This window comes from Ciconia boyciana, chromosome 10 (assembly GCF_034638445.1).
Source record: "Ciconia boyciana chromosome 10, ASM3463844v1, whole genome shotgun sequence".
NCBI lineage: Eukaryota > Metazoa > Chordata > Aves > Ciconiiformes > Ciconiidae > Ciconia > Ciconia boyciana.
The window spans coordinates 8,070,499-8,096,428 of record NC_132943.1 but is presented as its reverse complement, the minus strand read 5'-3'; the positions used below and the strand labels follow the sequence as shown (position 1 = coordinate 8,096,428).

Below are 25,930 nucleotides of genomic sequence, written 5' to 3'. Positions count from 1 at the left end.
ACTTGAGGACTGGAATTGATGAGATGAGAAGTTTTGTGATTTCTTAGGGGTTTTCTTTGTGCCTGCTTCATGACATGAAAGCATGCTGGCAGCCATTACTACCAGTTTGCAATGTTTTAAGAATATGTGGAACTACAGAGAGAATACAGAAGGAAAGGACTTCAGACAAATCACAGGCTTTCCAGAAGGCTGGAGTAATATTGTTATTTTCAAGAACTGTCTGGTTTTGGCTTATAGTGATCTTAAGGGTGTTTAATCTAGGCACCTGATAAATAGCGACATAGTAAATGCTAAGCTGTGGGAAAGGATAAGGAACAACTGAAGTGAGAAATGTGGGATTACAGCTGAATTGCTCATCATGATTCTAGCTGAAGCCTCGCCCTTTCCTGTCTTTTTTTTCTTGCTTTTAGCCACCTGGAATTGAAGCCCTGTTCCCGTGTTCATAGTTATTTAGAATTCTTTGGGATGATAACACAATTTGTTGTGCTATCCAAACATGGAATTTTACTAACATGAGAGAAGGTTTATTGTTTGTGGTTTTGTTATTTTGGGGGTAGGCGTTATTATTTGGGAACTTCTATTTCAGCTGTGCCGTTGCAGAAAATAACACTGGTTTAGAATAAACACTTTCTTACTGTTCTGTATTCTCATTTCTGTGTTCATAAAACTACTGGTCATTGTGACTTTTTGCTGGAATAGACAAAAACTTAGCTTTATTGGTTGCTTGATAGTGTTTTTATCTGTGATTTCACACCCCCTCAACATTCCCCTCCCCTGCCTAGTGTGACAGCTCTGTATGAATTGCTCATGGGTTTTGGACAGCATGGCTTCAAAATCAGTACATTTTAAAGAATGATTATTTGCACATCACATACCTTACGGAGACCAGGTTTTGTTATGAAAAAAAAAATGGGGGAAAAATGGAAAAATATACAGTGAGACAACACTAGTTTGTTCTGAGTGTTGGTACTTAAAGCAGATAATTGTGATTTTAAAAATTTTCTCTTCAGCATCTGACACCTTCATATGCCTGGCCCACTATTTCAGTCCACTTACTGGGTCACTTCTGGGGAAGCCCAGAGGAAATTTATCAGAGATGTTACTTTTTGTTCAGACTATTGCTTTTTCATTTAAAAAAAACCCAAAACACAATGAACCTCATGTGGCTGAGAGGATATTACAGTAAATTGTTTTTGCTTTCAGGCAGTTAGGATGACCTTAAACTCCAAGCTGCAAGCGAGTAGCTTAATTTTCTGTGTAGCTAATGCCTGGCATTTGGATGAGACTGTATAAAAGCAGAATGTCTAGAACAGTCTGAATTTAAACTACAGTTCAGGAAAAAGTTAATACCAAGATATGAATGTGAAAATAGTCAGAGTGTATTTGTTAGGTTTGCATGAATCTATCATCTTGCGACTAAATTAACAATTCCTTTCATTTTTTTCTTTTATTTTTATCAACAATGAAGTAGATAAGGTAGGTCTTTTGTGGAGAAAATGTGAAGGTCTTGAAAGGGTTATAGACCCCTTTTTTAGAATTAACAGTGAATGAGAATGTTCAGTAATAGGAACAGCTGAGGGTGGAAGGACTGAGAATACAATGATAAAACACATATCTGACAAAATTAAGTGACTGATCTTTAGTCTGGCTTTCTGATATATTCACTCCTTTGTTTAGCATGAGGCATTTCTCAGTTGTTTGCTTAAACTGCAGAAGCCCTACTTAGTTTATTAAGCAGCAATGTTTTCTCTAGATCTCAAAAATCAGTCTGTGGTTGAATGTAATCTGAGTGGTTCTTATTCCAGATTATGGAGATAGGCTAGAGCTTCTACTAGTAGGTCTTTCTTTTCCCCTTCTTGTGTAACAGGATTATATAGCGCTCAGAAAATGAGAAATATGGCCTTATAAAATGTGTTCTAATGTGCTTTCTAGAGGAAAAGAAAAAGGTTTGGTTGTGTTTTGTTTTTTTGTTTTTTTTTTTTTCTCCTTCACTAAGCATGACCTTAAGGACCATAATTAGTGAAGTGAATGACTACCTCAATAACTGTAGGATCATCTTATACTAGAATTTGCTTTCTGCTAAGTATTCCTCACTCCTTGAAATAAGAGATTAGAGTTGACTGGTTCAAGAGGGGAAGAATTGGACAGAGTATAACTTTCTCTTATATTTCTTAAATAATCTATTTTATATTTACAATTTCTGTATTCCACATAACACCAAAAGTTTATTTATACCCGGAGATATATTTGATATTTTTTAGTAGATTGTCATAATGAGTACTTGTGAAGAGATTTTGAGTCCTGAATTCTGTGAATGCTAGAAGTATTTTTTCAGCTTGTTTTTATACTGTTACTCTAGATTTTTTAATTAACAATAAGTTAATAACTTATTAAGTTAAAAGTTAATAACAATAAGTCTTTCATAAGCAATCAGCCCTACAAATGGACCCACCAGACAGACACATGATCATTTGGTATCCATTGTCCAGAAGGCGTTTGAAATGTAATTGCATTTAGTCTTTAAGACTAGCTTTGCACAGTCAGTGATTGGGATTGCTTAAATTTAGGGCTTTAGCTTAAGGTCTACTGTATTTAGATTTGGACAACACTTTGTCTAGTAACCATAGCTGATTGGCGACTAGTTTCTAAACAGCAGTAAAATTGTGTCATGTATATACTGGTAAGAATGAGCTTATATTCCACTTCTTGGGACGAAAATAAAACCACCAGAGAAAGATGTTTATTTTAGCTTCATCGCTATACTGTCTAAACTGTGCTTATGTTGCAGAGGAATGAAACTGCAGTGCTTGAGGGTTTGTACTTTCTTGGAAGTGAGGGGTTTTTATAGGAAGATTATATGAACTAAATACAGAATAGGCATTCATGACCAGTCTGGAGTTGTGTAATTTCTCTAAGGGTAGATAAAGATATTTCTCTTCAATCAAATGTTTAAGACTTACTAGCAGTTCAAAAGAGACAAACTCAAAATCAGTCAAGCGGATGAAACTCACTGTGATCAGAAGATGGCTTCACGTAGCACTTCTGTTAAGTTCATGTAGATGGGCCAAACATTATTTACACTGTTAAGTGTGTCCCTTTCTCATGTAACTGAGAAAAGCTGCTCTATTTCCTTCAGGTTTATAGATAAACTTCATTTTGGAATTGTGATAAGTAGTTTACTTCACTTTGGCTCAGAGGAGTCCTTATTGCTCTCTACAACTACCTGAAAGGAGGTTGTAGAGAGGTGGGGGTCAGTCTCTTCTCCCAAGGAACAAGTGATAGGATGAGAGGAAACAGCCTCAAGTTGCGCCAGGGAAGGTTTAGATTGGATATTAGGGACAATTTCTTCACTGAAAGGGTTGTCAAGCATTGGAAGGGGCTGCGCAGTGAAGTGGTTGAGTCCCCATCCCTGAAGGTATTTAAAAAGATGCATATCCCATTCTAGTCTTTTTTTTTGAGCTTTTTGTTTCTCAAGCTTTTTTGTAAATATCTTTTGGTCCAGAAGCTTGCTTTTTAGCTTGTTCTTGATGAGTCTTCAAAGAACTAATTTTCTTTCTCTTCCTTTGTTCTTTCTTCTAAAAAGAAAGGTGGTTGTTAGAACATTTCATTTTGTTAGCTGTGTGCTTTCTTCTCCAGGAGTTTGTGTCCTGCCTTTTCTGCCCTGAAAATGTACAGGCCTGTAAATCTTACTGTGAGTTGTTTGGAAGAATATAGGGCCCTTGTGCCTCAAGTGACTGGATATTGCAGAGCCAGTAACACCTGCTTGCCAAGTATAGCCTATGTAACAAAGCATGCTATTTTTTTGCTTTTTTAATCAGTTCTGATTTCTGTCTGTGTCAATACTCCTGTTTAAGTTTTTAAGAAAATTTCATTCACGACAGTCCAGTCTCCTCTCTTCTGCGAGTCAGATACTGGTTTGGGGTCACTTGATGGTGCACTTTGGCCACTTACTGAGTTGTGTAATTTTGTTATGAGTTATTTTAAAGAAAGTGAAGATACTAATTTCCACAATCACTTATCAGTATTGTGGTTTTCAGTACAACTATCATAGAGGGTATTGTTTTGTCAGGAAAATGGTTTTGAAGTGGTTGTGGCTGTGTTGCTTATCTTCACTTTTTTCTCGAGCAAGCCTAGAGAATCCTTCATCTTCTACCAAGCATCTGATTGCTTTCTAGACTGTTTTTCATTTATCTCTTGAATATCTGTCTTGTATGCTTGATATGTGGTATTGCTTTGAAATTTAAATTGAATTGAAACTTTATATTTGCGTATCTGTTTCTCAGCTTATAATGCCTATTGTGTTAGATAGTACTTCAGCAAATCTAATTGTGCGTGTTTGATAAGAGATACAATTTATGCGTGTTCCGAGTTGAAGATCAACTAAGTCAGGGTTGCTAATGCAATTGTAAACTAGCCCTGAGTGCTCCAACTCCTGTTTCCAGGATATAAGTTTTTACTTATCTTAAGCATATTAATTCTGTGTTTTGTCTTATTTAAGAGAAACATTAAGGCATTATTTTTATGATATTCAGTTCAAATTATTTTCCTATTTCACATACGTTAACAAGTTATTTCTATATTCATTTACACATCATTGTACTTGGCACAATCTCTGTGTGAAGGTATTCATAGACCTGTAGACACAACATCAAACAAGCATTTATACTGTACATTTCCTAGGCAGGAGTATTCCAGGTAACTATTTCTTCCTGTCAAAATCCTCTTTGCCTTTTTAATGTTAAGCAGAGAAGCCCTGAAGACTATTTTAATATTAAGCTAAAAATTATTTCTCATCTCTTAAGGAAAACTTTGGTTGTTGTAGGCATTCGTGGTTTCCTTGTGGTTTCAATTTAGTGGTTGTAAAGAAGCCTTCCTGTGAAGGGATTGAAAGATTCACCTAATGGTAATTATAATAACTAGACCTGCATTTTGGGATCTTCCACCTTAGGCTGCCTCTTTTTTTTTCTTTTTTTTTTCTTTCCCCTCACTTCAGCAGTCTTTTCCTATTTCCCACTTCAATGAAATCCACCACTAAAACCCATGCCTTCCTGCATGAGTCTATATGGAACAGCAACAACTGAAAGGAAGATGATAACCTGATGGGAAGGAAAGTAGAGTGAAGTACAACAGATTGTACAAACTTTAGTAGAAGGCATTCAAAGCCACTCTTGCTACAACTGTGGGGTAGACAAGATCCTAAATCTTTGTATTTTGCACTTAATGTAGGGGTTAACGCCTCCCTGCACCCATTTGAAAATTATACAAACAAAATGTGTTTTTTATCTCCCCATTATGTTATGAATACAAACTAGTACAAAATATGCAAAAGTAGAGTGCAGCTAATGAAAACTTACTGCAGAAAGTTTCATTGAATACTGTATTAATTGTCAAATTTTACTGATAGCTTTGTGGTATGTCTTTAAGTTGACATTTTCATTTTTGTTTAAAATCCTACAGTTTTAAAGATGCAGACAATTTTATTACATTGCTTCCTAGTATAAATTTTTTCACTTGACCATATGTCTTACCTTTCTATGCTTTTATTCAAAAGGACATCTGGTAATGATGGTAGTTAACAGACTTAATTGGCCATGGGTACACATCACAAATATCTTTTTTTAAGGATCTATCTTTAATGACTAATTGTTCTCAACAAGATTACAATTTATAGAGCTCTATGGCAGAAATGGAAGCTCTGAATTGTTAAGATGAAGTTTATTCCATAGTTCTGATGCACATTTGAAGTCATGAGAGGAGCCTATAGCGCTAGTGCATATAGGGTGTAATAGCGTATACCAGCCTGCTTCGTTCTTGGCTTGAACTTCCCCCTTTTCCATTTTTTTTTTTTAATAGCATTCTCCTCTGCTCTCCGGTTAGATACATGGTGCAACCTTTCCCAGGAGAGAAAGGTATTAGAGATTCTCTTCTACTAGAAATAATGAGAAACAGTGAATCCCTGGAAAGAAGGAACATTATCTAATAGAATCTGGACAGCTAGAAGGTAGGGATTATGTGGAAGTGCCTCATGGAATTCACTGAAGGCTTTTTTTTTTAAGCTCCTGCTGACTAATAAGCTTCTAGTTATAGGAGGAAAAACGTAATGACTGCTATTCCCATTTTTAATCCATCAGTTAGAGCAGACCAATAAATTTGGGGGGGGGGGGGGGAAGGTTTTGCTTTGCTTGTGAGAAAGTAAAGCCATACTAGTCTATCCTCTCCTGTAGGATGACAGCCTCCAGGATAGGATTTACAGAAGCTCATAAAAGCCAAAAAGAAGTATTTGATATGTTCATGACTCCTTATAATGTGTGGGTGTGTGAGTTTTAGGAAAATTAACAAAAATTTTCTAAGGGGCAGTACAGAGTATAACAGTAGTTCATTGCCCAGTTCTCTTTTTCCCTTGGATACTGCTTTATTTCCTGTTTGGGGTTAGCTGCAGCTTGTTGCTCATCTTACTGATTAAAAAAATACTTCTAGGTTCTCTGCAGTGATGTATGTGAATGCCAGATCCGACTATAACAGTAGATAGATACACACATGCACACACACTTGTTTTCCTAGTGTTGTGTAAGGAGACTACTTAAAAGATTATTCTGTTCATCTGTATAATGTGTTCAGAAATTAAAAACTTTCTCTTTGGCAGCATTCAGAGTACAGACCCTGCCATGAATGTATTGTGCACATAGGTGTTCACCTATATGAAATTTGTTATATGATCCAAAAAAAAAAAAAAGGAATTTTCTTCTCTAACATCCTGCTAAAGAAGTCTTTACCATGAAGCATAATGCTCCCATTGCAGACCAGGTGAAAGAGAAGAGGTGAAACCTCAGTGAAAATATCAAGGGCCTCCCAGAATTATGCCTTTTGTATATATTTTCTTAGGGTTATTATAGACTTGTCTGTTGGGAGCTAATTGGGTGTGTTGATGGGACAGCACTTGTGAGATGGTGCAGCATTATCTAGATCAAAAGAACTGTGAAGCCATAGCCTGGGGTAGAATGACAGGAATAGCTGGCTTGGGTACTAATGTAAGGAGGTAACTGTTGAATAGAGAAGAGGGATAGCCAGCAGTTACATTGAACTTGCCATGCACAAGAAGAAAACAGGTATTCTAAGAGCTGCCATCTTCAGGTAAAGGAAAAAGGCTTCCTTTCCCCGCCCCCCGCCATGATCCTGCTGGTCAGGGATGACAGCTGATGTGCACGGAGCATGCGCCACTGCCATTTGCAGCCAGTAAGAGTGGAGGCTTTAAAGATGGAGCATAGAGGTAGCAGAAGAGGGGAATAACAAGCATAGGAAGATTCAGATTTAGACCTGTCACAGACCATAGCAGTCTCAGTACCAAAAGATCTTTTTATATATATTTTGTTTATATACATTTATAAAAAGATCTTTTGGTATTGAGACTACCGCAGTCTGTGACAGGTCTAAATCTTCCTATGGTTGTTGTTTGTTATTTACTATTTCCTATGCTTGTTACAGTATAGAAATGTGTGTTTGTGTATGTATGTATACATGTGCATATATTTTATATATATATTATTTTTTTAACCTTGTCACTTAAAAATATAGGGTCCTGATCTCCTGTTGGTCAGGAACGATAGCCTCCCAAGATCCCACCTCACCTCTCTGGAGCCCCCAAATTAAACATACTGCTCCATTTGCCTTCCAGCCTTACTTGGTATGCAGGGTTCTTCAGAGTGCTTTCTAGAGAAGTACAGAAGGGGGCTTATGATTCTGCAGTAGTACTACTGAGCACTGTGGTAATGCTACAGATGGGGTAGTGATAGCAGTTTCTCACAAGCAAGAAAATTATAGACCCCTGGTCTGGATACTGATTTTTAGAAGTATGATAATTAGCATATCATAATAACTGGCTTTTTTTCTACCCCTCTGTTCAGAAAATGTTTTTCTTCCTTATTTGGGTTCTGATAGCGGTTATGTGCCAGTCCAGAAAATTATCATGGCATTCATACTGCTGATGACAACTGTGTATATCTGCTAGCAATGTGAACTAATTTACTGATATTTTTTTTAAGTTGTGTTCACAATGCCAAACTAAAGAAATAAAAATGTTTAGAAAGGAAATTAATATCTTTACAGTACTAATGGTTTTGTCCTACTTCTGTGTCACATCAACATTTCTTTGTGTGGTATAAAGTTTCATTTTGAAAGTAGTCTGACTGTTAATGGCGAAAGTGATTAAAATCTGTACAGCCATTTTATAGCACATTCACAGCTTCAGAAGGTTTTTGCATCAGTTGCTTGTGAACTGCTAATGGGGAGCTCAATATAGGCTCTGCGCATTTTGGTGGCTGTGCGTGGTGGCTGTCTGGGTGTCACTGACAGCACGGTGCCCAGCTGTTGATTTTCTATTGTGTCAGAGGCTTCAGCAAGTGCCTCAACAGACTGCTTCAGCACGGACCTACGGACGCCGAGTGATCAGCTAAGCATGTCTATGCAGTACACTCTCTAAAGGCACACGCAGAGCCTTGTATGAGATATTATGGAAAGCACGTCTTCAGTAACTGCATAATGAAGCAAAATGCCAATATGATGCAGGTATGTGAGTTCTGAAGTAGGGTATTTAAACACTGTCTGAAAGGAGAAGGATAAAATATCTGTTGACAAATTGCAGTTTGCATTTGGTTTTCCTTTTTTTCCCACAAAAGCCACTTTAGGCCTAATCAATTAACAGAGATCATCAGCATCCCTAAATCTCTTCTTTAAACATTGACTTTAAAAAGACTTTTTCTTACATCATCTCATTTAGTAATGGCATTCCTGCTAATTTTTATTTATTAGATAATTCTACTTGGGCTAGGATTGGAAAACCATTATAAATATCTCTGCTAAAATAAGACAATTTCCCTAGGTGGCAAAAATGGGGGAGATCTCTTTTGTTTTTAAGTGTTAGTTATCTCCATTCTAATGAGTAACTATAACTAAGATTAATTTTTTTTAAAGATAAATTTTGAACTGAAAAACAGATTTCAAATCAAGATAGCAAGAGTATTTACAGTAGGCTCAATAAAAATGTTTTTTCCTATGCAGGATGTTGATGTCTCTCTTCTGTATTGTCGACCAAATCTCCTTTTGTTGAGATAACAAGAAGTTTTGGGTGGCTGTTAAAAATCATGAGACTTGATTTGATGAAGATTAACGGTCATTTAAATTTTTTCCAGTTTCTGCACTATCAAAGCAGACATCAGAACTGCTATGGCTTTGTTACAGACTGAACAAAAATACACTGCTAAAGGATTAATGTTTGTTAGGTAGGCAGTTTTAAAATTCTGATTTGTTGTTATGTGATGTTTATAATCAATACATTTTTTTTAACCTTCCACGTGTGGTATGTATTTATCTTGTCGATGTGATGTAGTATTTTGTGAAGCTATGGGAACAATACATAGGTGAGAGTATTGACAGTGGCTGATGGAAAGTTTTGTCACGTTTCTCTTGTTGTTTGCTTTGGTATTTTTAATCTTTATTTTACTTTATGCAGGGAGAGACCATAATGGTATGGTAATTCACCAAGTTAGTGATTCTTGTTATAAGGGGAAAAGAAAGTGCCTGCTGTATTTGAAGCTTTTGCTTCTTAACTTTTTTGAAAACCAAGCCCACTTCATAATCTTTAGTATCTAGGGCCCTAAACAGAAGCTTTTATCTGGCCTGGTAACTCTAGGAGTCTATTCCTACCATCCGCTGTTGAAATTTGTGTGTCTATTTGAGAGACCCTTTTTTTTTTTTCCTGTTTTTATCGATGGAAATACTGAAGGATAAATGTAAACTTAAAAACTTATAAATTCTAAGAATAAAACCTGAATTCTGTATAAGAAATTGTTAGTTGCTATGTGCAGTTCTTGATGGCTGTTTTCTAAATGAAATGAAGATTTGTATCTCTTAAGAAAGCTGCTATTTGAAGGATATCCACTCAAAATAGTCACAGGCAATGCTTCAGTTTATTTACTTAAAATAACAGGGGGAGGGGATCAATCTTTGACTATTTTGAGGTTTTAGTTTGCTACTGTATCATCTGAGGAAAAGTACATGGCATGTACTTTGATACATGTTTTCTGCATGTACTTTGATACATGTTTTCTGCATGTACTTTGTTACATGTTTTCTGTTAAGTGTTTTGAGTAGCAAGATTTTTTTTTTTGCTGCATCTGAACTGAAAATATTTATATACTCTTACTTCTGTCTTGTTTCTAATATATTCATCAATGCTGAGCTGAAAAGTCTCTTGAAGATACCTTTGATTAGTTTACAGTTTGGTAATATAAAACAAGTTTTTAAGTTTCTTGATGGTTTTGTTGTGGGGGTTTTTTTTGTTTTTGGTGTTTTTTTAAGCAACCTTAAGCAGCTCAGGCTATACTTTATACTTTTATTGTGCTATAAAACCTCTGTGACATTTGGTAAGCATTAGTAAACAGCATAAAGTGAAAACCAGTTATTTTTTCACAAACTAATAATTTTATTTCCAATGGACACAAGAAAAGCATGTTGTATTCCATTTTATGGCCTTAATGCTAGAAATCTAGCTTCAGGGAATGATCTAATAACAGGTGATTTTTTTCTTCATTTTTTAAGAGTTGTTTTTTATAAGACAACTGAATATTTCTATTTGATAGTTTAGAACAGGTAGATGCTTCAGTTTTGGGTCCTTGAACTGAATGACTTTATGACCTACAGGTATTAGATAGATACACAGCAGTATCATACAGTGATGCAGAGCATTGTGCTATGTGGTATTACAGAGTTTCATGGAATTGTTGGAGGCTTTCTAAATATATAGTTGAAAAATGAGTGCAAATTTTATGGAAAAAAAATTATGCAAGATGACAAAAGGATGATGGGTGAGCATGCAGTGTAAACTAAAGAAGGATAGAAAGAGAAGACTTGGGGATTGCTTGAAAGGTGAAATGGCTTGAAGTTGGGGGAGGGTGCTGGTGTGGGGACATGATACAGAACTGTATGTACGTCTGCTGTAGAGCTCCCAGAGTAGAAACAGCTTAAGAGACAGGAGGAGTTTTTCTGCTGTCAGTTAGGTTTCTCTGAATGATGTAAGCTAAGCCAACAAAATCTTCTGTCAGCATAGTTGTTTCTACAGAGCTTTTGCTGGTATAGCAATGTCATGTGAGAAGGGCATTAATCAAACCAACAGAACTATGCTAGCAAAAACTAAAGATATGTCATGTATTTCATAAGCATTTCTAAGTAGTTCTTTCCTCATGCCTTTAGACAGGCATGTTCTTTGGGGGAGGAGGGGCTTAGCCATTCAACTTATGTATTTTCCACTAACCTAATGCTTTGCTATTTCTGCGGTATGTCATTTTCGAAAGGTTAATGCTATAATAGTGTTCAGGCTAAAATGGCTTTTGTCTGCCCACTTATGTTGCTCTGTGCAGATGCTTGCCAGTGAGACAATGATATAAAAAATAGTTTTTAGTTAACTGTCTTGAATTCTGTTTCAGAAATTATTTTCTTTCCCTCTTTCTCCCTCTTCAGCTTAAAAAAAAGGTGAGAACAGATCCTAATGGAGCTACAACTTTAAACAGTGTACACACCATTTAAGATTATTTTAGTTACCCTAATGAGAGTGAACTAGCCACAGAGTTGTGTTTTATAACAATATGCATATGCTAGCTAAGTCTGTTTTTGTCCAACACAGATTGTTCAATGCTAGAACTGTAATTTCATCAGAAACCCTGCATCTGTTGAAACATGTGGATTGAACATTCCTGGTCTGTCAGGAGGACTTTTGTTGTTCATGTTGTGTAGTCAAAACATGGATTGTAGTGGGGGTTTTTTCTTGGGCAGTATCCTAGTATGCTAACCCTTTCCTTTTCCTAAAATGGTTAAATTGTCTGCATTTTTTTTTTTTAATTGTAAGTGCATATTTTGGCACCATACAAAAGGAAAAACACCCGAAGCCTGTTAGATTTAATAGTAAGCTGGAAGCACCTTAGCAGAACCCCTTTGTCATGTTACGTTGTAGCAGGGGCTACATCCTGAGGACTGTTTCATTTGCCATGAGGGAAGCAGACAAAGTTGTTTACTTCCTTTGATGTAGTTTGCTCTGATTGTTCATATCCTAAAAGTCCAAAGTGAAGTCCAAGAAGAGAACTAGTAAGAGAATGACAATGCTCTCTGCAGAATGGAACGGCTGACCTTCCTGAGGAGCCAGTGCTCCAGATTACTCTGAAGAAGCACTGTATAGTGCCAGTGTTTTTTCAGCCTATCAGTGTACATTTAAAGTTTTCTAGGACAGAATTTTTGAGTTTATGGATAACAAATGCCAACAACAAACTCCTGCTGTTCTCCTTAATTACTTTAATACTGTGGTTTCCTATCAATATGTAGAATAAAGATCGTTCTAGTCTTGCTGGTTGTTAAATTTCTTATTCTCAGGTATGCAAGTATATTCCTGAAGGAGTTATCTTGTTATTCTTTGTCACTGTCAGCTAAGCGTTCAGTAGTGGACTCACAGGAGAAGTTGAGGCAGAGTTAAAAAGCCTTAGATTATTGCTTAGAATTTAAAATATAAAACAAGGGGGAGGGATAGTTACTAAAAATATGTCTTGGTTTCTCACATGCCTATTACTGTGAAAGGTGTCATCTTTAAAAGCTGTCAACTATCTTATGAACAATGGTAGTGTCCTAGCTTATAGCCTGAGTGTGACAAAGAGGGGCATTATATTGGTTTTTTTTAAATTGTTTGAGAGATTGTAGTACACAACACTTTTCAGTAAAGAAAAGGAGGTCTTTAAGTATAATGAACTACAAGACTGAGGGCAAGTTTCAGATTTTGTTTCTGATTTGCAGCATTATTGTTGTGCAAATAATATATTGCTGGTAACCTGTAGCTATCCAAAATGTGTATAGGTTTGAAGTAGGTGTTTGACAGATATGTTCTGGTGAATCTTGCTGCCGTGCTTTAAGACAAGGTCTCTTTCTGTCTGTCCTTCCTCTCTCAGGGCTGTTGACTTTGCACCAAAGTCAGTGGATGGGAAGGTAGTATGATGGTGCCTTGTTCACACAAGTGCAAAGTCCCATATCTTGGTGTATGGAGGAAGTGATGGTATGTGTGAGCTTAGACACCAGGCCAAGCTGGAGTGATTCAGGTGTAAACACATTCTCTTCTGCCAACTTCTACTGTTGTAGTAGTACCTCTGATAGAACAACAGGACAGATAAATAAGAGAGCAGATTACTTTGTATAACCAGTGCAGCGAGATTAACTAGAGCATACCTATGAGAGCCTTTTATCGGGTTTGCAATTGTGGGATTTTCCTTCTGTCTTCTGAATTTCCTTTGGAGGGATTTTTCTCAAGAAAGTCTGCATATGTCTTCTGGTAAATTTGGTACTATTTCTGTCCAGTTAATTTTTTTAATGATGTCTACACTCAGGTAGTAGGACGTAACTTGCATAGACAGTGGGATGCATCCAGTCCTTAATTAATTTTGGAAGAGGTAGAGTAACTGCACGTCATGCTTTTGTGTTCTGATTTATCATCATACTGTTTCTTTAAAAATTTGATAACTAAATAGCTTGATAAATTGAATCAAATAAAAAGTATCTTCTGATGTTAATGCAGTAAATAGCATTCGGTTATTAATTGATCAATGTATAACTTCAAAACCTGCATAGATAGTATCATAGGGAAAGGCATAGATCTTCGATTTAAGTGTACTTAAGTCAGTGCAGCATGGATTCAATTGTGCAGCATGGATTCAATTGTACAGCATTTTCCAGTACATAAATGTAAACAAGACTAGGGAATTTTTTTGATTCATGCTTCAACAATGGACGAATTTCTTATTTAAATGCTATGTTATTAATAAGCTCAGACCTGCACAATATCGTAGTTTGGTAGGGAGGCTGGGATTCTTTGCTCCCTAGTTAGTTGTTAAATAAGTCTCAAACTTTAGACATAAGATAACATGCAGAAAGCGTGTGAGCAGAGTTATATGTGTGTTGGCTTTTTGGAAAAAGGGAACAGCTGCCTCTGCATAATTCCAGTTTCTATGTTTCATAATTGTACAGAGCTGCTTTGAATTTTCTGTTAAATGAATGGTAATCTTAAGATCAGCTACTGGATTTTTATAAAAGCTGCGTGGCAGATTTTAAAAGTCTTTGAATCCCTGGGCCACAGAGGTAAGTAAAGCACTAATTGGGAGAGGGAGAGCGAAACTTTGGTTGCACACACTGGCTTATGGCTCTCAAAGCATCTGTGAGCGTAGCTTGGTCCATTCGTGGGCGGAATTGTTGCTCCCGCTGGAATCCTCCCTTGCTCTCCAAGTCAGGATTTTTAAGGTTGTGTGGGGTTTTTGTTTTTTATTCTCCCTTCTTCTTTATCACCTGAGGCAGTTTCCTCCAGTCCTTTTCCCACCTCTCCCCTAAGGAAAGTTTCCCAGAAGAGACTAATCTGTTCCAAATATAGGTGCCTATCGGCTTGTCCATCTTCTGTCTCAGGATTCATCTACAGGCTCTCAGTTAATAGATACTTTTTTTTTTTTCTTTCCAAAAAAAGTATTAATGTGCACCTTCACATAGCTTTATTTTAATTAGGCTGGTGCTGTTGAAGAGCGTCCTTAATTGACTACTAGGGCAGAGCTGATTATAAAAGTCAGCACTAAAGAAAGAGGGAAATACAGTTATTTCTCTGTCCCTCTTGTTGCTTACTTCATGCTGGCTAGTGCTCATATAAACTTCCTGTGCACCACCATAGCTCAGTAGCCCAGCAAAAACTACCCTAGCAAAAGAGCTTGATGGTTCTCAGTCACTTCTCATTGAATCACACCATGGAAAAGTTCAGCAAACACCAGAGCTGATGTGAAGGTGGAGGTAGGACCACATGTCAAGAGCATGGGATAGAGGCTACAGGGAGAAGCAGCAGCAAGACCTCCCCTTTTTGACAGCAGCAGGTTCTCTGTTGATGTAGCTGTCTGTGGTATCGGTCTAACTTGCCAAAATTAATTGTTTTGGAGAACTGTGTGTAGATAGTGGTCCTCAAGAACTAAGCAGTAGCTGGATGCAGTACTTCTCTTTTAGTTATACCCATAGTTTTTGTCAATGTAAGAATGAGATAATTTTGATCGATATCTTTCTGCTTAAGGCATAAACATTTTCCCCTTTCATCCTAACAAAGAAACATATGTTAACTTTTTGTGAGTGTTTCTGGTTTGTTGGGAGGGTTGGTGTTTGTTCTAATCACGGGGACCCTGAGGTTATGATGCTAATATAAATATGTTTATATTGTGTTTAAATGTTTCCGAAAATAATTGAGGTGAAAAATAGCCAGAAAAGCTCTTGTCGTGGCAAGTCTTTATATAAGAGTCTTCAGAGATCTTTTTTTCTAGGGAAGGTCCTGATCTTTCTCAAAAAAAAAAAAAAAAAGGCACGCTTCCACATCCAAGGAAGGCTTGTATCGCCAATATGCTGGGGGTAAGGCAAGGCTCTGTTACCAGAGACCTTGCTGTACTCATCAATCAGTTATTCCACTTAAGCTGTGGAGGGAGTTGCTGCACGAAGCTGCTATGTAAGTTATGATAAGAGGCCAGTGTTTGGGTTTTTCCTCATGCAGCTACTTCTGTAACAGAGTCTTTGAAATAACATGGCTCCTATACAAAGCTCAGGTCTCCCAGAGGAAAAACAGGTGAATTTGTAGATTCCCCTTAAGTAGACAGTATAGCTTCTGATGAGGACAGTAGTAGTCTAGTCTTTTTGTTAGTAAAGGTAATTGTTGTTTAGTGCAGAGCATCTTTTATGCATTTTTCCCCTTCCTGATACTTCCTCTCTAGGGAAGATTATCCTTATAATCCTGCTTCAAAGACAATAGAAGCAAACCCAACGTTGATTCTTCTCAGTTTAATGGAATACAGCATAAGTAGTATAGAAAATAATGTACCACTGTGATTCCTCTGGGCATGTGTACGTGCATAAAGGAGCCTTTTAAGTAGAGGAATGTCAGCTCTGTGACTTTGAGCTAGGAGAATTAAGAAATAAAATGTAGTGAAAGCAAACCAACAGTAAAAATGTGTAATTGTAGATATTTTTTATTAGATTAATATAGTCTGTTCTCGACTCAGTCTCCACTGTTTTGAGCACATTCCCAGCCTCTTCACTTAATTTGATTGTGAAGATGGTTCTTGTAGTTGTGAATGGAGGATTCCTGATTGCTGGTCAGAAATCTTCTGTATTACATCCTATGTTCGTCTTCCCTAGGACTGTTTTTCTGAACGACATGGAAGACTTTGGAAGTACGAAGTGTTTTAGAAATGCTTAGAGGAAATTGAGAGAGAATCGGTTTCTGTCTGTATCTCTTCTCACATTTAGCATATGGAAACTATATAACAAATGTAACAAAACTATACAAATTTTTCTCATGGATGTAAAAAGCTGGGGCAAATACCAGACTTTCTTACTGCCTGTCTCTGTGCCTTAATGTTTACTTCCCCCCCTGCCCCTAGCTGCTTCTTGGTCCTGTATCTCACCTGTCTTTCCTGTGGTTGCTGGCCTTCTGGCGCTGGGATAGACAAACAACTCAGCTACTGCTGCTTCCTGCTCTAAACTTTAATACATTGATTGTTTTTGCTTTCTTTTCTTTAAACTCTAACATAGATATACATTACAGCAAGTATGGCTTTCTCTGTACTGTTTCACATAAACTTGGTCTAGTTTCAGGGAGAGTACAGACGGATAATTAAGTTCCAGCCTTCAGTGCTCGGATAATAAAGTTAAAGCAACTTCTGAAGAGAAGTACAGCTTTACATGTGACTAGAACAAATGTTAAGCGCTGAGACAAGGCGCTGCATACAGTCTGGAGATTTCTGAATGGCTTGCAACAAGCCTTACTAGGAATTTAGCACTGAGTGGTTCTGACTGTCAGGTTAGGGGGTAAACTACCTATAATCATAGTAAAAATGAGGTAGGTGGATATCGTCCACAACAAGGAATACTCTTTAGACCTGTGCAAGAATTCTGTTGAAATATCTGGTGAACAGAAGCCTGTTTAAGAAATAAATTTTCATTGTACCTTTCCACTGAGAGTGTGTCCACTTTACATGTTGAATGTAGATTTTTCACCCCCACCCTTCTAATCCAATTTCCTGCCCTGAATTTGATTGATACCAGTTATTTTGACAGCTGTTCCTGTGGTCTTTTTAACAGCAATGATATCAATAATAGCTTTAACAAAGAGCAAAAAAATCCCCTTCTGTCTTTCACCTTTTTTTTTTTTTTTAAAGAAAAAGAATTGATTTCTTCCATCATGGGCAGAGCAAAGCTTCCTATCTCCATCTACATTGCCAACAAGAAGGAGGTGGAAGTCTTGATGCCCATTAGAGAAATTGGATTAAGTTGAGTAGATCCTGTTCCCAGAAATATCCTTGCTCATTACAAGTCAATTTAGCGGGTTTGCATATGATGATTTTTCAAGTCACAACCTGAAACAAAGGACCCAGTGATTTTCCATGTATCATGATTCAGGAGGCTTCTGTCATAAAACTCAGCAATGGCTTTGCTTGATGTCTTCTTTTTCATCACTTGTCCCTGCTGCGTTGTGCAAAAGAAAGCAATGAGAGCACAGCATTGACAGTTTTTATGATCTTCTGACTGAAAAGCATATGCCTACATAGTACTAGACTTCCATCTCACAGCTGATAATAAGTTTTCCCTCTGAAAAGGGGCACATTCAGAATAGTTGCCTAAGCAAAGTGGTTACCACTTTTCAGAAAGAGAATTAATAGAATTTAGAATGAATGGTGGTGGTATAGCATTACCAATACGATGAGGAAGGGGAAGAGCATACATTTCAACAGTAAGTGTTTAGATGGGGACAGCAATCCCGAAGGTTAAAGAAGATAAATATGATGTTATCCTCCTCTTACATACAAGTCCTTGTACTGCCTGTCTGTTAAAGTAGGTGCCTATTGTTGTCACCTATAAAAGATACTAAAATTGGAAGGCTTTTTTCATGAGACCTGTTTCTAGCTGTTTGAATTTTTAAGTGCAAAACCAGGTAATGTTCTATCCGTAACATTCAGTCCTTTCAACTGTTTGGATAATTTTAGGGCAGAGAGGTATCATGTCCCTCTTATTGAAATCTGCTAACCTATATTGGTCTATATTGCCGTCCAGTCTATGCCCAGTGTTGGGATCTGGTGTAAATCAACTTAATCAGTTTGTTTACTAGAACCTATTTTCTCTCCAAACAGTAGAGTGAGTGCTAAGGTTTACCTTCTTGCTTTCTTCTCCTTTTTCTTGTCCTGCATGGCACACAAGAAATTAGCATCCAAATATATGGGGAGGTGAAAGAGGTGGGATGCGTAAGGATGGACTGTGATCTGTCCCCCCCCTCAGTCTGCAGCATGTAAAATTCCTGAAGTCTTTTTTAATCCAATCTGTGCAAGTTTAGAAACTAGAACCAAATTATCTCAGTTATGAAAATTGTCTGAATTAGAGGAAACTTCAGGAATGGAATGTTATCCAGATATTAGAAACTCACTATTGTGGGCCACAAACACAAGATTACATTACCAATTTCAATGAATCTATGGCTGTTATTACTTAAACAACAACAACAAAAAAAATCAGGTAAGCAAAGATTCATCTTTCTGTTATGTGTGTTTTGCTGTTAATCTGAAGCACAGGGTTTGTCATTAACTTGTGGGTGTGCCTATAGTGATTCCAGTTGTCTCAAAATAGCTACATTCTATAAAACCAAAAAATGTAAATTAATTTGTGTGAATTGAAACTACAGTTTTTCCTCAATTCTATCCCTTTTACTTTAGGTTATGTAGCACAAAATCTGCAGACTTTAAATCTATCTGCAGGTGAAAAATGGGTTCATAACAAGTTATAAGCAGATTTGCAGTTAGGTTGTTGTAGAAAATGCAAGGACTTTTTTCTCATGCACCAGTTTTCTGGATTGGCATAGGCAAGAAAATATGTTTGCAGCATGAGTTTCGCTGAGTATGCTGATAGCCATTTTTTTTAAATGGTGTTGCAAAGGGACAGGAGCTTTTAGTGAATTTGACAGAATTAAAGAAAAAACTTCAAGATGTTGATTACAGTTACTACATTTTTCACTTGTGTGGGGAGTAGCAATTAAATTACAGTTAATTTCCAAGATTAAATTTGCAACTGGACATCAATGTTGTTTTTCCTGTCTTCAGCCTGTAATCTTTTTTAACATTTCTCTAAATACAACACAAATCGTATGTCAGTCAACAAAAACAAACAGCATCTCTATTCAAGTCTTGTTTACAGTAAAGTTTGTTAACCTGAGCTTCTTCATAAGTCTTAAATCACCATCTGGATTGTCTGGAAAAACTAACTCAACAACCAAACAGTACTACATATCCTTTGTTGCATTTCTGCACCTTTTTATTTCCAATTTGTTCTTTCATCTATAATCCTTTCCCCTCCATTAGATTCAGTGAATAGGGTCTTTTACAGGGTCATTTATCTTTCTTTTCCATACTTCTTTGCAGCAAGATTTATTAAGTCAAAATGTCTATAGTATCTCATATCTCTTATCAAACTGTGAGTTTCTTCAGTTCTAGAAAGTAATTGTAGCCAGGCTTTCCTGCAAGGAAACCTGGAAGTCTGTGGCCCATTGTGCTGCTGTTTTATGCCATCACAGTCTTTTCAGTTGCACCAAGGGAGTAGTTCAGCATGACAAGGTGTTCTCCTCAGAGTTGTAACTATTTATGATGAATTAAGATATCTTAGCACTTGAGGAAGAGGTGTTAAATGCTACACACTGTTTAAATTATAATTTAAAATTATTCTTACCCAGAAGTCTTTTGCACGGTTTATTTGGGGGCAAGGAGGAAGTACATTATTCTTCATTCTTTGTGTACATCTATCTTCTGAAGTATTGCTTTCTGCTGTTTTTACAGTTGTTGTTTTCCAGGAAGGGATCAGGAGATTGCAGCATCTTTATGTGTATACAAAACAATTTGAATGCAAGCTGGTGATACTGTTGTGTAAGGTAGAGAATAGAAAGTATTTGCTTTCTCTTGTTTCATTATAAGTCCTACTTCCCATCTTCGGTTCTGCAGGTTTTTCTTGAAACAGGATATAGCTTTTCTCTCATGTAAAGTCAGTGTTATATTTAGCTAGTTTTCTGTTATGTTATTTTATATTAAACTCTTTGTTGAATTATTGCATTGAAAAAACATTAAAACTGATAAAAGGCTGAGCACTGTCATAGCCTGACCTTGTAATTTTGATATTAATTGCTTTCTAGTGACCTCATACTGCAGAATGCTTAAATGCTTTCAGATTCTTTCAGCTAAGATGTTGGAGACATTAAGATCTTGCATGACTTGTCTTTCCATCCTTTCTTTCTGCATGCAGTACAACTCTTCCATTTTGAAAGGGAACAGTTTAGCGCAGGTTCTTCACCTACTTCGATTAAAAGCGTGTTTATAACCATGGTATAAATGTGTCATTTGTTTCTTAATTTCACTTCAAACAATTCCGATTTTTTCACTTGTTTGTTTGTTTTCCTGACAAAATTCTAATTATCATGTTACTCACATGGAAATTAAGTAGCTCAACTGAGGTGACAGAAGGTATTCTTGTTTTATTATCATTTATACTGGTTTTAACAAGGCCCTGACTAGTCATGAGAAAAGTGTGTGGGGAATGCAATACGGAGATCCTTTTCAGCTATTTTATTTCAGCGTATCTTTCACAGGTTTGAAAGTTAGTTATTTGTGTTATTTGCTTTAGGATATTTCTGCTATGTTCATAGGTTAAATTTTGTTTGCTATTAGGTGTCTGTTGTTGCCTGCCACTTCAAATGCATGCTTCCTTGTGAGTGGTGACATTAGTTATTTCTCAGAAAAGCAAATCTGAAAAAGATGGAAGATGGAACATTGTCAGTTTTGTAGAATTTTGTAAATCCTCATTCAAGGGCTATTACTTTGTTGAATAAAATAAAATTGTCTTCTTTAATTCAAGTTGCCTGAAATATGGATTATGTATTGTGCTTATAGACTATTAACTATGACAAAGAGAAAAATGCTGTTATGCTAACAGGGATTTGTGAGCTTTCATGGCCTATTACTCCTCCACATCTGCTGGGCTGCTTATTTCAGACTGTCTTTTCAGACTCTTCTGGAAGATATCTGCTTGTTTATAGAAACAGAGTTTCACTAGGAATGCCAACAAAATGTTTATTATGACTACTTGTTAACTCTGTAATACAGAAATATCTTGGAAGTCTAATGAAAAATATTATTACTGTTGGATAAAGCAGGTAGAATGAATAGATATGACACATGCTGATTTCTTCTGTGCTTTTTTTTTTTCTTGAAATGACTATTTAAGTTTTTGGGTGTCATCATGTTCCCTCTCCCCTCCCACCCCAAAATAAAAGTATCATGTATTTCCTTTGTTGATTTTTAGGCATTCGAAAGGGATGTTCTTGCTGATTCAAGACTACACAGTTCTGTCCAGGACTCTACACTGGGGATAAGGACATGGGACTCCTCCTGCCAGATTCCAGATGGTTCATTACAACTGACATCTTGGTTGACAACTGTGAAAAGGAACTTTGGATTATTTTATTTTATTTTTGTGGGAGGCCACAATCCCCAAACTGTAGGACATATCAGGTACTAAATCAGATACTTACTTAGACTTTTATGTAATGTTGTTTGGTGGTTGTTTGTTTTTTATGAAGGACTTGAAGCATTCAGATCTTATTATTTGTTTCTTTTAAGAAATGTAAAATTCTTGTTTTTACATCTTGCACCGTAGCTGAGTAATGACAAGAAGTTGTATTTCTTATTTCTTAGGGAAAATTGGGGTGGTTCTGTTACAGCTTTAATCATTAGAGTTATCTTTATATAGTATTTAAAATTATTATTATAAATTATAATAACTGGTTATGGTTATTATTATCCTAATTACCAAAACTGTCTTTTTCTTTCTTCTTTTGCTTTTGAGAGAGTGCTTAATTTTATTAAGACCAGTTTTGCAACATTTAGTAGGTAAGATAGTTCCTGCATTCAGAACTTGTCCAGTTGTTAGCTGGCAACTAGGAAACTTCAAAGTTTTAATGAAATTTAAGAATCTTTGCACACTCAGTGCATTATGGTTCATCTATTTACTTTCAACCCTTTTAAAATAAATCTATATGCAAGTCTCTTTTCCTTTCAAATGAGAAAAGCTTCCCTTGTTTCTGTTGGAACCTAGTTTGATTTGGAGAATCTGAATATTCAGGTGTTTATTTTAAAATACAGAAAGGAAAACCTGCAAGCGTTATCCTATAGTGCAACTCTTAGTTCTCATTTGTATAGATGTCTGTTGTTATAAGCCTCTTGATAAATGTGGTTAAAAAGAAAATGGTCACTCTCCTTCTGATACAAGACAGGAAAAAATATCATAACAGGAGGGGGAATTTTTTCTGCAGCAAAATCATGTTTATTTTGGGTAGCTGTTTAGGTATGTAATTTTTTTGAAATTAATTTAAAATTACTCAGTGATCTACTTTTTCTTTGTCCTAAAGGTTCCATATTTCTTGTAGAATTTTAAAATAACCTTTTCTAATGAGGATGTCTGATATTCTTACTGTAAAAGATGAAACTGATGCAATGAAGGGTTCAGAAGCTGAATTTAAAGATACAGACCCAGTTGAAAACCTTATAAAATCAGGAAGTCAGGAGCAGATTCAAGTGGAAAAGGATGAAAATTGTCCTGATAGCAAAAACAGTATGCCGGTAAGAAGCTTTTCACTTTATTTTTCATTAGTGTGTCACATTAAATAAGTCTGTGTCTTGTCCTTCTCCCTTTCTCATGATCCTCTTACGTGTTTCTTCGGTACAGGCCAGGAAAACTTGACTGGTGTTAGGGAAGCAAGTACGATGATTATTGCTTCCTCTCTCCTCCTTTGCCCCACTTCTCTGTTTATATTCATGTAAATATGAGCGTCAGTCATTTTTGTTTGAAGTGGATGAAGAGTTTGCATGGGAACCAGACAATTTGTCCATATTTGTGTTTTCCTGAGTGCACATGTGAAGTTGAGTCTTTTAATTGTAGCAGAACAAGGGAAAAACTCAGCACTCAAGCTGTCTTTTGCTGTTGCTGAATCCTGACTGAGTTTCAGAGACTGGGCTGTGTTAAGAATACACAAGATAGTAATAGTGTGGTTTGTTCAAAACACTAAAATGTTGAGTGTTGCTTGTATGAACAAAGCACAGCTCAGCATGTCTGCCTTGAGTATGGGTGACCAATCTAGGGCTCTTGGGCTATGTGCAGCTCACAGGTGTAACTTTTACAGCAGAGCTGTACAGCATAAGGCTTAAAGCACTCAGATGTAGGTGATCCAGATCCCCAGGTGACAGAGGAATCAAATCAGTAGAGCTCCTGAGGCCAGTAGGTCTGGGTCCTGCCCAAGCCACCTGCAGAAGGTCCAGCCTCTTTCTCCCTACATCAATGGCGGAGTTAGCTGGTGAGCTATCATCCCATCTTGGCTGCTAGCCAGTACTCCCTGTACCTTCCCTTTTCCTGTGTTCTTCACTGCTTGACAATTTTGGCACATGATTTATTAGGTGGGAAAGCTTAGGCAGTCCTCATGCATACACTGAAGAGCTGATGCAAGGTGGGAGAGGTACCTATAAAGATTTGTAGCATCAAATTTAAAGTGAGAAAGAGAGAAGGGAAATAGTATGAAAATATCTTGTGTTAAAGGAGAACACACCAATAAGGATGGGTTAAGAATTTATGGCAGCAGATTTAATACCTCTGAGGTGTAGTTGTGCAGTTAGTGTTTATGCTCAAGAGTTCGGAAAGATGGGTCTCTTTCACGTGGGACAAACTAGTGAACTCCTGGCTGAGGCTGCCCGCCTGGTCATTGAAGACTGTAAGTGTCTCAGAAGAGGTGAGGAGTTAAGGAAAGCAACTGAATTTTTCTGGCACAACCTAGAAGATGGGGCAAATTTCTAAGAGAAAGCACAGAAGCTTGTGTTAGACAAAAACTAGTTTTCTATAGGAATTTTGTGTCTGTGGGTTAATAATAAACAATTTTCTGATAAAAATCCTGATTGGGATATGGAGTATGGCAGTATTCTCTTGTGGGTTGCAAAAACAGGACAGTAGCATATTAGATTCTTGTTATTGAGAATTGAGTAAAAGGTTCTTTTGGGAGTAGTTTTGTTCAAGACTAACAATTCAATATTCCACTGAGTGAAGTAAGCTCTATCTGCTATGTTAAATTGCTTCCAAATAAATCTTGTAGACCACTGTGATAACAATACAGTTTTACACTTTAATATCTGCTGGCTTTATTAAGGCTGGCATCAGTGTAAATAGATAATTTTATGGCAAAAATAAATCCTTAAAATGAAATACTTCTTTGTAACATATGAGAAATAACTGCTACTGAAAAGCTGGTAGATGTTATAGGTGAGCTGATGCTTTCTTTAATCAATGGAATATCCCAGTAGTGAGCCTTAAAAATTAATTTAAGGTTTATTTTCATACAGTTCAGTAACTTGGAAAAATCTCATTCACATTTTCTCATTCAACAAATTTTAGTGTGGAAACTTCTATGAGACTCAAGTGGCAAATCTGCCTTCCTGCAAAGAAGTGTTGCTGTATAGTCAGGCCTAGTCTAGAGAAATGAATCTGGTGCTGTCAATGGCTGTGGGGTTTGGCGAAGGGGTTGGTTGCTTGGTTTCATTCTTGTACAGGAGTAATATCTGATGGCTGAAGTAATTACCTAGCATACGCACGATGAGCTGAATAACTGTGTAATGAAGGCTGTTTGATGGATACAGCTTTACTGTCATCTTCATTTAGTGTTGATGTGAGTGTTATGCTTGGGAGTCTCCATCAGAATCAGAACATTGCTGTTACATGAGTAGCATAATTAAAAACTGAGCTTGTAGGCTGAGGATGTTTATTTCCAGAGTGGTAGGAAGACAGTCAATTACAAAGTGGAACCTTGCTAATGTAAGCCCTTTGCAACAGTTGAAGTCAGTAAAAGTTAATGTCACTTGTACTGTGGTAGCTGCTAGTGCAAATATATATGTCATATATTTGAGGCTTTTCCATTTAAAGCATGTCTTACACTAAAATACAAACAAAAAATTTTGGCCTGTCTATAGTAAACAAGACTTCTGGGAACGGTAGAGTAGTCAACAAGTTTTTAACTAATGGATGATTAAATAGTTTGACTAGTGAAATTTTACTGGATGTACTACTTTTCATTAAGTGCAGGTTAAATGTTACTGCAGCAGTGGGAAAAAGAGCAAAGGATTTGCTGAGAAATGCTAGAGAAGATTATCAGAAGCTTATTGGAATTTGTTGTGTGCTTTTGTTTACTAATTGAGTTATATCTGAGGATGAGTTTTGGGGTGGGAGTTATATGGGGTTTGGTTTTGGCTTTCCTAGCTAGTAGCTAATTGCTTAATAGGTTTCATACCTATTGGCAAACTACAGTAATATTCCTGAGTACAGTTATCACTTGATTTCTAAGTTGCTATTTAACTTCTTTACAGCCAAGTAAGAAACAGGCTATGATCTTTCCTCCGTCTAAACCTATTATGGTTTGAATTCAGGTACGTTTCTGGATCTTCATAGTTCCAGAAACTGGTGATTGCATTTTGAAATGTAAGTTTGGCTCTAAATTCCAGATTATTTTGAGGTTATGTGCATTAGTAACCTATTTGCTGTTGCGTACACTGTTGGAGGTACAATGTGAATGAGAAAAATATCTTATTAGGGTACATGGCTAGCACTCCCAATTTCTTTACGCAGTGCGAGAGTAGTGTAATTGATGTAGAGATTATTAGGGAAGATTTTTGAATTACCATATTTTGAAGTGACCATCAAGTAACATTTAAATGAGACTGGAAATAAGAGGCACTCATATGAAAAGTACTTTTACAGAAGTCATGTGCATGTC

At 36.7% G+C, this 25,930-nt stretch overlaps 1 protein-coding gene across 6 annotated transcripts in view; it reads left to right on the top strand.

The window, feature by feature from the left end:
* R3HDM1 (R3H domain containing 1) overlaps positions 1 to 25,930 on the top strand; it is a 92,589-nt gene that overhangs the window by 13,796 nt on the left and 52,863 nt on the right. For 5 of the 6 annotated variants that reach the window (XM_072875364.1, XM_072875368.1, XM_072875366.1 and 2 more), the window contains exons 2-3: positions 21,427 to 21,635; positions 22,532 to 22,742. In XM_072875364.1, coding sequence (XP_072731465.1) covers positions 22,572 to 22,742 — 171 coding nt within the window. In that variant the 5' untranslated portion in view covers positions 21,427 to 21,635; positions 22,532 to 22,571. Of the gene's footprint in view, positions 1 to 8,384; positions 8,563 to 9,185; positions 9,276 to 21,426; positions 21,636 to 22,531; positions 22,743 to 25,930 lie in introns of all 6 variants that reach the window. The other variant, XM_072875363.1, reaches the window with a different exon arrangement.